This window comes from Hippocampus comes, unplaced genomic scaffold (genome assembly GCF_001891065.2).
Source record: "Hippocampus comes isolate QL1 unplaced genomic scaffold, H_comes_QL1_v1.1 scaffold147, whole genome shotgun sequence".
Lineage (NCBI taxonomy): Eukaryota > Metazoa > Chordata > Actinopteri > Syngnathiformes > Syngnathidae > Hippocampus > Hippocampus comes.
In genome coordinates this window covers 3,095,592-3,109,332 of record NW_017805009.1, presented here as the reverse complement: position 1 = coordinate 3,109,332, position 13,741 = coordinate 3,095,592, and the positions used below count along the sequence as shown (strand labels likewise).

Below are 13,741 nucleotides of genomic sequence, written 5' to 3'. Positions count from 1 at the left end.
ACCCCCCCCCCCACCCCTCCGCGACCCTAGTGAGGATAAAGCGGTTCGGAAAATGGATGGATGGATGGATGGATACACAAACGCGCATGTGTCAAACTCTTATCATTTTATGCAAAAGCCACTTATGTGCATTGACTTGCTAAAATGCCAAAATTGCAAACTATCTTTACTTTTAAAAACCTTGAGCTATTGCCGGCATTTTTGTTCGAGTCCCCCTTTTAAAAATGTAATCGTATTTGAACAAACAGACCCAAAGGTAACATATATAGACTTGAAGAAAAGGCTACAGAAACTGGCTCGATAGGGACATGGAATGTCACCTCTGTGACAGGGAAGGAGCTTGAGCGGGTGTATGGAGTGTAGCAGTTCCGACTAGATATACTTAGGCTGGAGTTGGCCACAGTGAGAGGCACAATAATTTTGCCTTCCGGATCAGTGTCTGTACATTGGGGTTCATCCCTGTGGATGAGAGCGTAGCCTCCCTCCCAGTTTTTTTCCCCCTGACTGTGGTTGATGGATGTGCTCAAACAGCAGTTCAAAGTTCCCATCCTTCTTGAAGTGCCTAGAGGGGATGCTAGTGAACACTCCCACAAGGGACTCCCTCATTCTGCTTCAATGCTCACACGGGAAACAACAGTGAGACTTGGAAGAGTGTGATTGGAAGGAACAACAGTATCAGAAACCAAGTGGTGTTCAGATATTGGACTTCTGTTCATAAACGAACCAAAACATTGTTTTTCATCAATATGATGTTATAGATCAAGTGTAAGGGAGAGCTGCATGATGTGTCTCATCAGAAAGAAAACACACACAAACACATTGCATTTCTTTATTAATTTTGTAAATGTTGAGCTGGTGTACAGAGAAGGTCGTCAACAGATGTTCTTGGATTTGATTGGATTGAAAGTTGTTTTTTTTTTAACATGTCGACTTAAAATTCATGTTTGATTCCCCATAACAATAATAAAAAAATGCAAACAAAACAAGTTCAAATACCCGCGAGACCCTTATTCATCTTCAGGTGCAGGCATTACCCAGAAGTCAACAACAGTCTCTTTGTAGCTACATCTGAAGGTTTGATGCTAAAAGTACATCCATAACATAACTAGAATCCCAGTTGACACGGAGAGGTGCATAGCATTCTAAGTAAATATATATTCTCTCATATTCTCATATATATATAGATATATATATCTATATATATATCTATATATATAGAGCCTTTTATGTTAAAAACATTTTCTGTGCATGTGTGCATTTGCATTCCTTAGTATTGAGTAATATGCTATTGCGTTAATATCCATCCATTCTAAAAGGAATATACAGTACATGTCTTCCCTAATTTTTGCAATGGAAATGTTTTTGCATGGATTGGTGCATGCCGTCACTTCAGTCGTCTCTTCATCAGTGAAAAAGCATCCCTCTGCGTGCACATAGCAAGACTCCTCCACATTCAGCGTGTCGCCATGTGGAAGCCTTTGTAAGAATATACTGGAGAGTATAGGGTAAGGCGTGGGGGAGCGCATTGGGGGTGGGCTGCGTTGAGGGAAAATACTTGTCATCATCTAACCATTGGAGCCATCGAGATTTTTTTATTTGCACCCATCTAATGTCTTTAATAGATCCCCAACCCCAACCCTGACATCAGTAACAGCCCCTGCTTCAAAAACAAAGCCCTTCTGAGCAAAACATAAGGGAAAGTACAGCATTACACGCGTTCTCTTGACCTCATTGGTGTAGTGAAATGCATCGAATAGAAAAAATACTGTGAATGATGGTTGGATGTAAAAACAAAAAACAAAACAAAAAAAAAGTTGGTGGCTTCATTGAAATTAGTGTAACATTTGTTTGCAATGAGGATGATGATCGACAGCAAATACAGAGCGTACAGTATACGTCTCATCTACTATTAGCATAGTCACTGCATCAACACATAACATTTACAGTATTACCAAGACTTTACATTCATCTGTGGCTGCTAAAAAAACAAACACATCATAGATCCATGTTTATTGCAACTTTTTGTGAGACTAAGAACAGGTAGTCAACACAACCCAAAGAAGAAAAGGCTTACTGTAATTAAATGATGTGAAATGGTACATTTACCGAGGTAAATCGATCATTCAACTTGGGAATTAGCTTTGACGGTGACCAACAAAACAGTTGGTGCAAAGCACTTTGCTGACAAACGATCAGCATGAGGACATTTTCCGTAATCAGGACCGTGATCTCAAATAAATGACCTCTTTAAACGATTTAAAATAATAGTTTCTCAAAGAGGCAAAGTGATCAAAATGTGCAATTCTAATGTGCTGACATCATTTCTGAATGGAGTAAAGCTGCGACCCACAGACTGAAAACCCGACTGCGACCCCCGGAATCCTCTCTCCGTGTTCTTTTATTAGTGCGCTTATTGCTTCCTCAGCATGAGACACAATGAAAACTAAACACGCTTGAGCGAGGGTGGGCTCACAGTTGTGGCTCAGTCTCTCTTCACAGTGATTGCTGGCCGGCTCTGCAATATGTCCACGCAAAGCCAAGGAGACAAACATGAGAGCTCAACACGTAGACGACCCTCAGCAAAATACGTGACATCCTTTTTCCCTCATGGATGGAGGGGGGGTGGGGGGGTGACTTTGGAGACCATCATGGATTCTGGAGGTGGGCAGTACTGTAACGCTACATGGTTTAGAAGAATGCATAAGTTGCATTTTGCCTTCTACGGATGAACACAAACCTCACGAGTGTAAGAAAATTGTGACGTAACTCCTCCAGGTTAACTGCCATTTACAGTGTTTTAATGGCGCGAAGGTTCGCACACGGCCTCCTTCACCCCCAAGCACACTACACACTGTAACAGTAAATGGACCCTCTGTGTGTCAAGCCAGAGGGGAAAAAAAAACACATGGAGAGCATGGAAAAACGGCAGATCACATTTGTATGTTGCTGTCCACACACAAGATACAGTCGATATAATATCATAAGAGAGTATAGGTTCAGATTGAGAGGGGGAAGAAAAGGGAGGAATACCGTAGCAGCATCAGGAAGATGTTAAACAACAATGCAACACCGCAGTTAAGTGCATACCGTAATATGTACAAGACACACATCCTTAGTTGATGGTTGTAGCACTGCTAAGCTTCCAATTTCTGCTTTTTGTTGGAGGAGAGGTCATAGGTCACCTCGACGTCTGTAGCTGTTATTGCTCCCATTTTGTGAAAAGTTAGATCAATGTTTCCCGATTGGATTACACGTACAATACCCCATATTGCATGCCTGTATCCACATAGCCGAATCGACCCAGTCGCCCCCCCCTCCCCCCTTCCCCATCCACCATCGGTATTTGTATTTAAACACAGGCCATGCGGCAGCAGTCGCTCATGCTGACAGACAACAGGAAGCATGTTTGGGGTGCTACTTTTGTGTCCGTTTTGTTTTATAGGAAATCATGCTTCTACTTGAGTAGTTTGTCCTCATGTTGTTGTTTTTTTTAATAATAAAAAATTGTTGTTAAAAACTACGATTACCCTTCCAGTATGTGCGAAAGCAGTGACTTGTTGCCATTCGTTTCCTTTGCCATTTTTTTTTTTTTTTGTTTGTTTGCTTGTTTGTGGGTGTTCTTCAGTTTGTGTCATCTGCTGCTGGTCATGTGTCCATGTAGGAGGTTTTTGGGGATGGGCTCAACTCCTGCAGAGAACTCTGAGGACAGAGGAACACGTGCTCATTTAGGACAATCACCATTTTCAACAGACCGCTATTGATGATAACGTTGGCCTTCTATGGTGAGCCTTTGGGGAAAACAACATGGACAGTCAACCGCTGCATCCCTGCCATGAATAGGTTTATACTATTCTGTACTGCCTTGAGATATGAGTGTTATTTGTTCTGTGATCACACTTACAACTCATGGAAATGGAATTAATCTGCTGCGGCCACCCTGCCAAAAACATTTTATGAATGCATTTCTGAATAATGAAAATAGCACTTTATGAAACTGTACTTTGTAAAAATGTGTCGTTATAATACAATTAGACACAATTAAATACACTATTATTATTATTATTATTATGAAACAGATTGTACATCACTGCGGCTTCTTCTGTTGTATTCAATTTGGGGCAAGGGGGACAATATGGTACAGTCATGCAGGCCCAAAAGAAGAAGAGCTTCACAACTACGTGAATTAAGTGATTGGGTAAGTTGCAGTAATGTTTGTTAGTCATTTTTCCGACAGGATATAAAGCATATATGCTTTTGAGTGTTGTTACCGTCAATCTACGTGCGTTGCTTCAAGCATTTTAACAACGCCAAATGTTGGCTTTGTGTTAGCCCCTTCTATACTGTTTTGCATTTTTTTGTGAGCATTAAGCGAGGCCAACTTTCTAAAGGCAAAGTATGTGGTTGTTTAAAAATACACGTGGAATTCTTTTTGCTTGGTGTTTAGTTTGAGAGTAAAACTCCGCTGGGAGTGGCATCAAACAGCTTTTAGACCCTTTTGAAGAATTATCTGCCAAATTACTACTTGTTGTGAAGTGAGTTGAGTTCATTGCCGCTACAGTATACAGAGGTTAGAATCTTAAAAATGTGCTTGTATGTAAAAGCAAACAAAACAATAGAAAAATACCAACAATAATACAAATCAGCCAAACAACGGCTCAAAATCTTGAAAAACTCACGTTGGGTCACGTGTGCCTCAAGGCACCTCTGTGTCTGTAATTGTCAATCGGTTCCACAAGGACGACTTTTGTCGAAATGAAGCTCCTCGGCTTCCTTCAAAAGTTCATTTGCAACAACCTACCACCAGATGGTGCCAAAGCAATTCCGTGATTGGTTTGGCATGAGCAGAAAAACAGTGAATAGGTGAGTTTTTCGGAAAAAAAAAATGGAGGGTAAGTTCTCCCCAAAATTTGTGACGAGGCAGCGGTTGACTGTACAAGTAGTCTTACGAAATAAATTTGACCACATTTGACATTTATTTGTCCTCCACCTCCCCAGCACCATTGTATTAGATATCCTGTTTACAACATGGAGCAAGCAGAAAGGCGCTGGCAGAGCTTGCTTCATGTTCAGCTGTCATTTACTTGAAATACCAACAACCTGAGGAATGTAATGGCCCCACTGTTGGAAAGGGCAAGTACGGCACGCTACCACACAGACATCTCCATGCACACGTATGCACACTCGGGCGCGCGCATGGGTGCACACAAGCATGGTCACTTCAACCTTGACAACAAACTTATTTCTTTTGCTCAACTGGTCACACCAAACATGAAAAACAAAAACATTTGCCCTGATGTGAGTATGCTGATGAACATGGATCAGTTAATTTGTTTAAAGCTCAGTGCAAAGCCAAGTGTTGAGCTAAAATCGAGGTCTAACACTAGCTTTGTTGTTTAAATGACCTTTTTCACAGCAGCCATTTTGACTGTAAAAGAGGAAACAACAGGACGGATAGAAGTATTGGCAATATTATTAAATATGGCTAATTTCTATTTAGCAAGTGTCATGATTCATCCGCAACATAAACGTATTGATCTATATTTCTACGATCCAACTGCATCGATCTGTGCAGAGGAAATATGTCAATTTAAAATTGTTTTCAAAGGAAATCAATAGATTGTGTCGATACGAGGAAACAGCATGCTGGATTCACACAGACTTTATATGGAAGCGTATGTGTGACTCGGCTCGGTGCACGTTGAAGTCTTTCAAGTGAGTTTAGCTATGCTTGCTAGCCGCTAACATATGCATACGTTTGGGACTTATTTGTCATTCGCTAACAATTGGCCCCTCATGGCCAAAACCAGAGGGCAGCCATTTTACGTTGCCGCTTGTTACCAGCAACTTCTGTTTGGTTTTCGCTGAAAACAGATTTGTGCACTTTTTCACTCGCTCTCTGTGCATATCTAACACATTATTCCCAAAAGCTTTGTCTGATGGAAACCTCATGCTGTTTTGTTTCTATCCATTAGCATCTGACTGTTTACAGGTACTGCTGAGACCTACACATCTCCAAAAAAAAAAAAGCTCTGAATTCAAGATTAATTCTCTTTCTCACACATAATACGTTTTCTTTCGCCCAACCTTCATCCCCATTCACAGGACACTACATCAAATGCACACGCACAATAAATTAATCCAACATAAAAAGATACCTTCCCTACCTCCCTATCTTGCTCTCTCTCTCTCCCTCCCTCCCTCTAATGTTGGATTTACATGACTACTTATATTGGATTTCATTAGTTTGTGCAGGCATGCCTATTAAAATGTCCAGTGAGTATACTCAAACCCAAACAAATCGCTATTCATCAAAAATAATATTTGAGGTAAAACTAATCATCTTTCGGTTTTGCTGTGCCAGCATCACATTGCAATATAGGATTAGTGTTGAAGTTAAAGGTACATTCAGTGGCATTTAATTCAGGAGGAGAGTGGATTAAATGCTCTCGCCCAGCACACGTCATAACGAGGCGCACTGTGGGTGAGTCCCGTACCTGCGGGAAAGCAGCGCTCAGACTGCCTCACTGCTTAACTCTCCGCAGGCTGGCACATTTCACTATCTGAGCACCTTTCTTCACAGTATCCACAGTATCGGGCTACAGTCGAAGGAAGAGATGGGATGACAGGGGCGGAATGAAAGGCGGGAGGGAATATTAGTGAGGTGAAATGATGAGGGAAACCAGGGAGGCAAAAAAAAAAAGGATGGACAGAATAAATAAAAGTCAGAGGTGAAGAAAGAGGGAAACAAGGGGGGGACAAAGAAATGATATACATATATATAAATATATCGACAGGCAGGCAAGGACAGAAGTGAAGGCTGGCAACTGTAGATAAGAACCATACGCTATGTGGACTGGAGAGATGAAGGGTGGAGCGACAGAGCACGCAGTCTCAATTGAAGTACCACAGACTTTAAATGTCACACATTCATGAAGCATTTGTCAACAAACAGGACAAACGTGTGAGGTAGGTGCAGTTTAGTGATTGTTACAATAGCTGGAAACTTGAATTGTGCGACTGGTGACTTGTGAGGATTCTAGCTGGCAGTAATGACAGCGACTGAGCATTTTTTGCTTCACTTACATGCAGAGATCACAGGGGAACCTCCGAAGGTGAACACTCAAAAAGTGTCACGACACGAAATTCGAGTGAAATGATTGGGAAAAATATGCTTCACACGTTAAAAAGAAAACGGGTACAGTGACGAATCTCAAAAATGTGGCGAGATGATTAAATTGACATGACATTTACTGTTAAAAACAAACAATGATGCCAAATTTTTGATGCCATCATGGAAGCCCAAGTGGTGATAAATGAAAGAAAGGAAAAGTGTGACGACGACCTATTTAGTACAACAAAACATGCATTTATTTCTTTTTATTAGCCATTAGAAAAAAAAAATCAGGGCAGCCTAGTTTTTCATAAACGTGCATATGAAGGCTCCAAATAGCTCATAGGTGTGAATGTGAGTGTTAACCGTCATTTGTGCCCTGTAAATGCTTGCCACAAGTACAGGGTGTCCCCTGCCTCTTGCCCAAAGTCAGCCAAACAGACTCCAGCTGAGGACAGGCGCTATACAAAATGGGTGGATGGATGGGTGGGAAAAAAAAATCAACATGGAGTTCAATGTGCATCTTCCTAGATTGTGTTCAACTTTGGAGGTTCCACCAGACATCACACGCCTCTTCTCTACTGCTTTACAATTATCATCATCAACATCAACAAAGAGTGAAGCTCATGCATGTTAAGCTTCTTGGTGATCTTGATGCGACCCTGATCCAGGAGCTCAAGCCTCACCAAGATACATGATGTAAATCAAAGCATCGCATCAGATGACGGAATCATCTGATGTCAATCGGTCCATCTGGGCTAAAAGTAGGGGAGGAGGGATGGGGCGGGAATGGTGAGACAACTGGCTGCAGATCAGAAGCCCACCTTGCTGCTTTCCCGGCCCAGGATGGCGTAACTCATGAACTGCTCGGCGTCCACCTCCAGCTCGTTGGCGTCCTGCAGAGAGCCGTCCACGCTCACGTCCTGAACGGCATCCTCGCCCTTTCCTCTGCGCACGACCTTTCGCACAATCTGACGCGTACAACGGTGGAGTTTGGAGTGGGCCGCAGAGATTTTCAGAGTTTCATATTCAGATTCGCGTAAAGACGCCCCGTTTTGACATACTCCCTTAATCCGCTTCAAAGCAATCATTAAAATACTAGTAAATCCCCAAATAAATAATTGATGATTATCATTTTTAAAAATGCTTTTTTTTTCTGACCGGCGGGAAGAAATCACCATGCATTGCTTTGTCGTGATTTAGATACCTACTATTGTTAGTTGCCCAATAAAATGCTTACACCCCATAACAGAACAATGACAAGTGTCTGACCTTTTTAGTGATCATGTTTCCATGCTCGTCCATAAACTGTTCCTCGCTGACCTGTTCCCCGGGAAGATCTTCCATTTCATCCCCCTGTGGACAGGGAAGTGATCAACACACTATTCCTACCTTTGGTAGACTAAAACATTCAGGAGAATCAAACGCACAGTAAAAAGGGTGGATGACATTTGTGTGAACAGATTTGTCCTTCAAGGAACTGCATTAGACTGACGATGATCTGCTTGTTGTGTGTGAAAAAAGTAACTCTGACATCCATGATCACCAAATTTAACGTAGACAGTAACCACTGTTCAGAATTATCAACAGTCAAAGTTCAGAGTGCAAACAGGGGCGTAGCCACAAAAAAAATGTCGGTGGGGTGGCCAGGGTGACACAACACCTCACTGACGGGTGGCCATGGGCACACATCACTCACATGATTTTAAGCCCCGCTGAAACAAATAAGTCATTGTTCATCACACCATCCGCAGTCAAGAAGTACACATACTGTATATGGAACCTTTCCCAATACACTCAGAATACAAGCAGGAACAAGTCGAAAGAAAAAGCAACCTTTGGCTGAGTGTAAATGATTAATGCCATTTTTTCCCTGTTGCTTTGCTTTTGTTTACCATCTCGCAGTCTACGTCGATCTCTTGCATTGATTCGGTAGCCAATCAGAATGGTCAATTGTCACCAATGGCCGACGCCATTTTTTCATACTGTGATCGATGGCGCCTTCATTCAAATCTTATATCTAAAAAGCACAACGGCACAAAAACTCCTCGTGCTTCACAATGCTAAACTTTTTACTTAGTGTTGCTCCTGCTTGTATTATGAGTGTGTGTGCAAGATTGATATACTCTGTGTGTATGAGACCATGACTGTGGATGGTATGATAAACAATGACTTCTCTGCCATGTTGTTTACTTGAGAGAGTGAAAATAATGATTTTAATTCATATGTAAGAATAAAATGTCCTTTACTGAAAACATTCTTTATGCATTTGCAATTAGATCACTTGTAAAGTTCTTCTTTAACTAAGCATGTAGATTGGCCCCTGTGTGCAAACACTTCACCTGACTTCTGACTAAAATACTGTCAAAAACAAAAACTAAACAATTCAGCAAAAAAGTAAGTGCAATCCCTACAGATAATCACCCCAAAAGCATGACCTACATGTAATTCCTTTTGGCAACACTTCAAAGCAGTTAGATTAACGGTTTTCAAATTTCCTGTGCAACAGCAAACTATGTCTATTTGCTACTAATTGCAGAGCATTATTAGTTTTTCCTTCTGAAAAACAAAATGATGATTTATCAGCAACCACAGCGTATCCCACTGGACATAACAGCTGTTCTACAAAACAATCTGCTTAAAATAAGTAGCTCCAACCAAACCAATGACACCGACTCAATGATAGAAATGTCACAGCTTCATCAGAAACGAACACTTTTGTTCATTATGGGATCCCACGACTGCGTGTGGTCCAAAACATTCGTTCAAAAATACATTTAACGTAATATAACTGAAACGGAGAGTTCTGCAGAAAAAAAAAATCAAATTCCTCTTTACGGTAAAGTCAAACAGTGCAGCTAATATTCCTGTCCTCGCTTCCTGAGGTACCTTGAGGATGACTCTCCTGCGAACCACCCTGGTGGTGACATTCTCCTCTTCGTCAGCCACGCCCTCCCCCTCGCCAAGCTCGCGGTCAAGCTGAGCGTGGACGTAGGTGAGGATCGAGCGCACGGAGCCGCTGGCTATGTGTAGAATGTTCTGACAGCTGATGACCAGAAAGGCCAACAGCACCAAGCTGAAGAGGAGCTCCGTCACCAGGGCCCACATTGCCCCGCTTGGATCAGCCACAGAACCGCGCAGCCCCTTGACATGCACCCCGCAGAGCGCTCGCCAAACCTTCAGCGTCTTCTTCAATCCCAAAAAGCGAACCCAGCGACAGCTGCAGCCCCCGGCCTGCCTTCACCGTCACACTTTTGCTCTTTGGTTTCGATCCTTCCATAAAGCGGGGCAGTGGGCCCTTTCCCTTAGGACTCGATTGCTTCCCCCTGGTGGATCAGGAGGACCCTGTCAATGACTTTGGTGGTTCTGGTGGCGGGGGTTCTACTCCCACCTCTTTGTCGCTTTGACCATGTGATCTGTGAGCTTTAAATACCCCGAGATCATTCAGTGACCCTGGACAGCCACACGCAGCCATTCTTGATGGAGACATTACTTTTAGCACTACCTGGGTGTCTTACAGATTATCACGTACAAACGCAGTAAAACGTCAACATGATATAAGCTGCAATAAAATAACGTATCTGTGAGTTTAAAATTAAACAAAGCTTTGTCACCACCATACAAAGTGCCCAGATGCTCCGGAAACAAACGTCTATTTGTGCTTTCTTCCACACTTCCAAAATTGTGGTTGTCCTTTGAAGTGTGATGTCATGAACGTCAACACGTGGGAAGGGACCTGGGCGGGGAGTTTGTAACATGAGTGGCACAGTGAGAATTCTTTCTATATTTGGCCCCACATGCTGTTTGTGTCCATCTTCGGCCTCAGACTGTATATGCCTACTTAATGTGTACGGATTTTGGATATACTGTGTTTGAAAGCATCTTGTGAATTTCAGTATTTGTGTGTGGAGAAAAATAATATTTATATTTTGACATATATTAACTGAACTGGGCTTTGTCATAGTTAACACTTGCAAGCTAATGAGATCCAGTCCAAGGGCTGGAGAATGCCTGTCTGCAAAAATAAACGATGATCAGGGTCACTTTTTACTGGCATAGCGGTTTAATACTACCGCAAAACACAGGCAATGTGAAAAATTGTTTTCATCACTGCTTTTATGCTTACATCAGAAGAATCACAAAAATAATTGCAGAAGATTTGCTGATGCACCTTTAAAGTAATGAGGAATTGGTTTCCCCTTTTTCCCATTAGTGCTTGCTAGCAGTAATGCCCAGTGTTTGCTCACCTGTCCTTTGAAGCGCACGTCATCCCAGGCCCTCAGCTCTGGGGCCCTGTGGGGGAAGCCCAAACCCTTCTCAAACGACTGGGTACCCCGGAAGTGCCCGCGTAAAATCTCCGAGTGTCCCATGTCCCTCACAGGCTGCAGCAAAGCCTCCTGGGACAAATGGGACTGGTCTCCGTCCATGGCGTTGCAGCAAGACGATATCATGGTGTCAATGACTTGCCGAGATTTTGGCTGGTTGGCCACCCAGGTCTGCGGGTCTGCGACTGGGATCCACCCTGGGCCTGTCTGTTCCTGGAGGTAGGAAATGAATGAGCTGCTTCCACTTCCATTTCCTCCATTAGATGACCTGGAAAGGAGGGGCACATACTCAAGGTTCATGCACACCAAAATACAATTCTATCAATATGCTGCATTTTTATTTCTATAAATCTTTGCAAATGTTAACATTTTCAAATGATCACTTCACCAGTAAGCTCTTTTTTTTTTTTTTTTTAGAACAGGCCCGCTGCCTACTCATGTGGACCTTGGGCGCTCTCTGGTGCCCGCGGGCACCATGTTGGTGAAGATTTTGAAATTAGCTTGCTAGCGTGTTTTTATGGTGCTGTTTAGAATAGTTTGTATGAATGAGCCTTCAGGCACAATGGACCCCACGTCAGATCTGAATTGTATTTTGACACCCTGATTGTTTTGCTGGCGGGATGAATGTGGGCAGGCGGGGTCAAACTCACCTGTCACCATTACGATCCGCAACACAGGTGAGACCGGGTGACTCACTGAGTCGGGCATACAACCTTTGCTGTCCTGCAACAAGAGAAAGCCCTTCCTCTGAACTCTGAGTCCCTCCTCCTCCTCGTCCTCCTCCATTGCCACCAGTTGTACTGGTGACGGCCGACATCTCCGAACTCGCCTCTGACCCCTGCCCATTGTTCAGTCCGTTAAGATTGATACCAGCGATGGTACCGCCAAGCGAGGCCGGCGTGGCGGTGCTAAGCGAGTCAACACCCGTCTCCGAATCGTCCTCGGGCAGTTCGATCGAGCCGCTCAGCACGACGCCCCCTCCGCTGGCGGCGCTAGCCCGACTGGCAGGCCGACCCAGACTTCCATAGGGCAACCCGAGCAGGCCCTCTGAGTCGTCGGCATTACTGCACTCTAACGAGGAATCCTCCACAGGCACTAGGGAGGGGGAGTTGCCGGAGGGCCACACCTGCACGTCTGACATCTCCATGAGGGTGTCCTCCTCTGTGGTGGCGATGGGCGCGCAGTTCAGGCTGGAGACCTCCTGCCAGTAGGGCTCAGCACCCAGAGGCGAGGGCAGGTTGTACTGCATGGAGGCCGGTGACAGAAGCTCATCCTGCGCCAGCCCATAACCTGGAGCGACACACAGAGAAGCACACTGACACCCGGCCCCCCCACCACCTCGCTCCCCACCTCACAACCGCGGTACCGGGAGCCTGGGAGGGGGAGAGTGCCCCTTAGCCCGGGAGGGGTAGAGGAAGCTGAAGGGGGAGGATATTGTAAAGGAGTAGGAAGCGAACACAGGAATGAGCCAAGACAATCAAAGAGGAATAAAAGTGCAGAGGAAATCGAGGAAAAGAGCATGGAGTTTTAGAAGATGGGGGAGGGTTGTCAAGTGCTGACAGGAGGGGAGGGCCAGTAGTAGCAGCAGCAGACACATATGGACCAACAAGGTTAGACTGAGGCCAACTTGAGACTGATGCTGCTCTGCTGGCTGCCACCTGTGGGGAAACGACAGCGGTTACAGCCCCCCCAAAATGGGGCCGTTAAATCCATCCAACATGCGGCAATCGACCCACTCGTGCCTCTCATCCAGACACACTAAATCGCCGTCACACTTCTGCGTGCATTCAACCCCGCTTGGTTAGTATTGTTGTCAGGCTAAAGAGCATGCATGCAAGCCATCTCATTAACATACACACACACCAAAACACACACACACACACACACACACACACCCTTCGTGGCCTAAAAAACATTTTGATCCAATCCAAATGAGAGCGCGAGAAACATTTAAGCATCTAAGTATAGGAGAGGTGGTGTTTCCTATGTTGCGACAATTTTCAGGATTAAAATAGTCAAATCGCATTAATTAGTGAAATGGCTTTGGACTCAGGTCACTCCCACATGTGGGGAAAAACATACTGTACACGGAAAGGCAGGCCTGCTGTTTTAAAGCACAGGAGCAGGAGTTTTATTTTTATTTTGTTTTGTTCTTCAAAATAAGACTGGAACTGCACTTGAACACACGTTGCAATCGGCATGAAAAAGATGAGCTGGGGTGAATTTGTTGAAGTTGCCCCAAGCAAAGTAAACAGGCTGCAAAGTGGAACGTAGAGCACACAGTGAACAGGAAGAATTCTCCCCC

At 43.9% G+C, this 13,741-nt stretch overlaps 1 protein-coding gene across 11 annotated transcripts in view; it reads right to left on the bottom strand.

Moving 5' to 3' along the window:
• Positions 1–815: 815 nt before the first annotated feature.
• Positions 816–13,741, bottom strand: part of ank1a (ankyrin 1, erythrocytic a) — an 81,833-nt gene continuing 68,907 nt past the window's right edge. For 8 of the 11 annotated variants that reach the window (XM_019861344.1, XM_019861373.1, XM_019861363.1 and 5 more), the window contains 6 exons: positions 12,087–12,726; positions 11,359–11,704; positions 8,384–8,467; positions 7,936–8,082; positions 6,495–6,596; positions 1,573–3,699 (listed from right to left, as the gene is read on the bottom strand). In XM_019861344.1, coding sequence (XP_019716903.1) covers positions 6,522–6,596; positions 7,936–8,082; positions 8,384–8,467; positions 11,359–11,704; positions 12,087–12,726 — 1,292 coding nt within the window. In that variant the 3' untranslated portion in view covers positions 1,573–3,699; positions 6,495–6,521. Of the gene's footprint in view, positions 3,700–6,494; positions 6,597–7,935; positions 8,083–8,383; positions 8,468–10,000; positions 10,976–11,358; positions 11,705–12,086; positions 12,727–13,741 lie in introns of those variants that run through there. The other 3 variants (XM_019861397.1, XM_019861406.1, XM_019861330.1) reach the window with 3 other exon arrangements.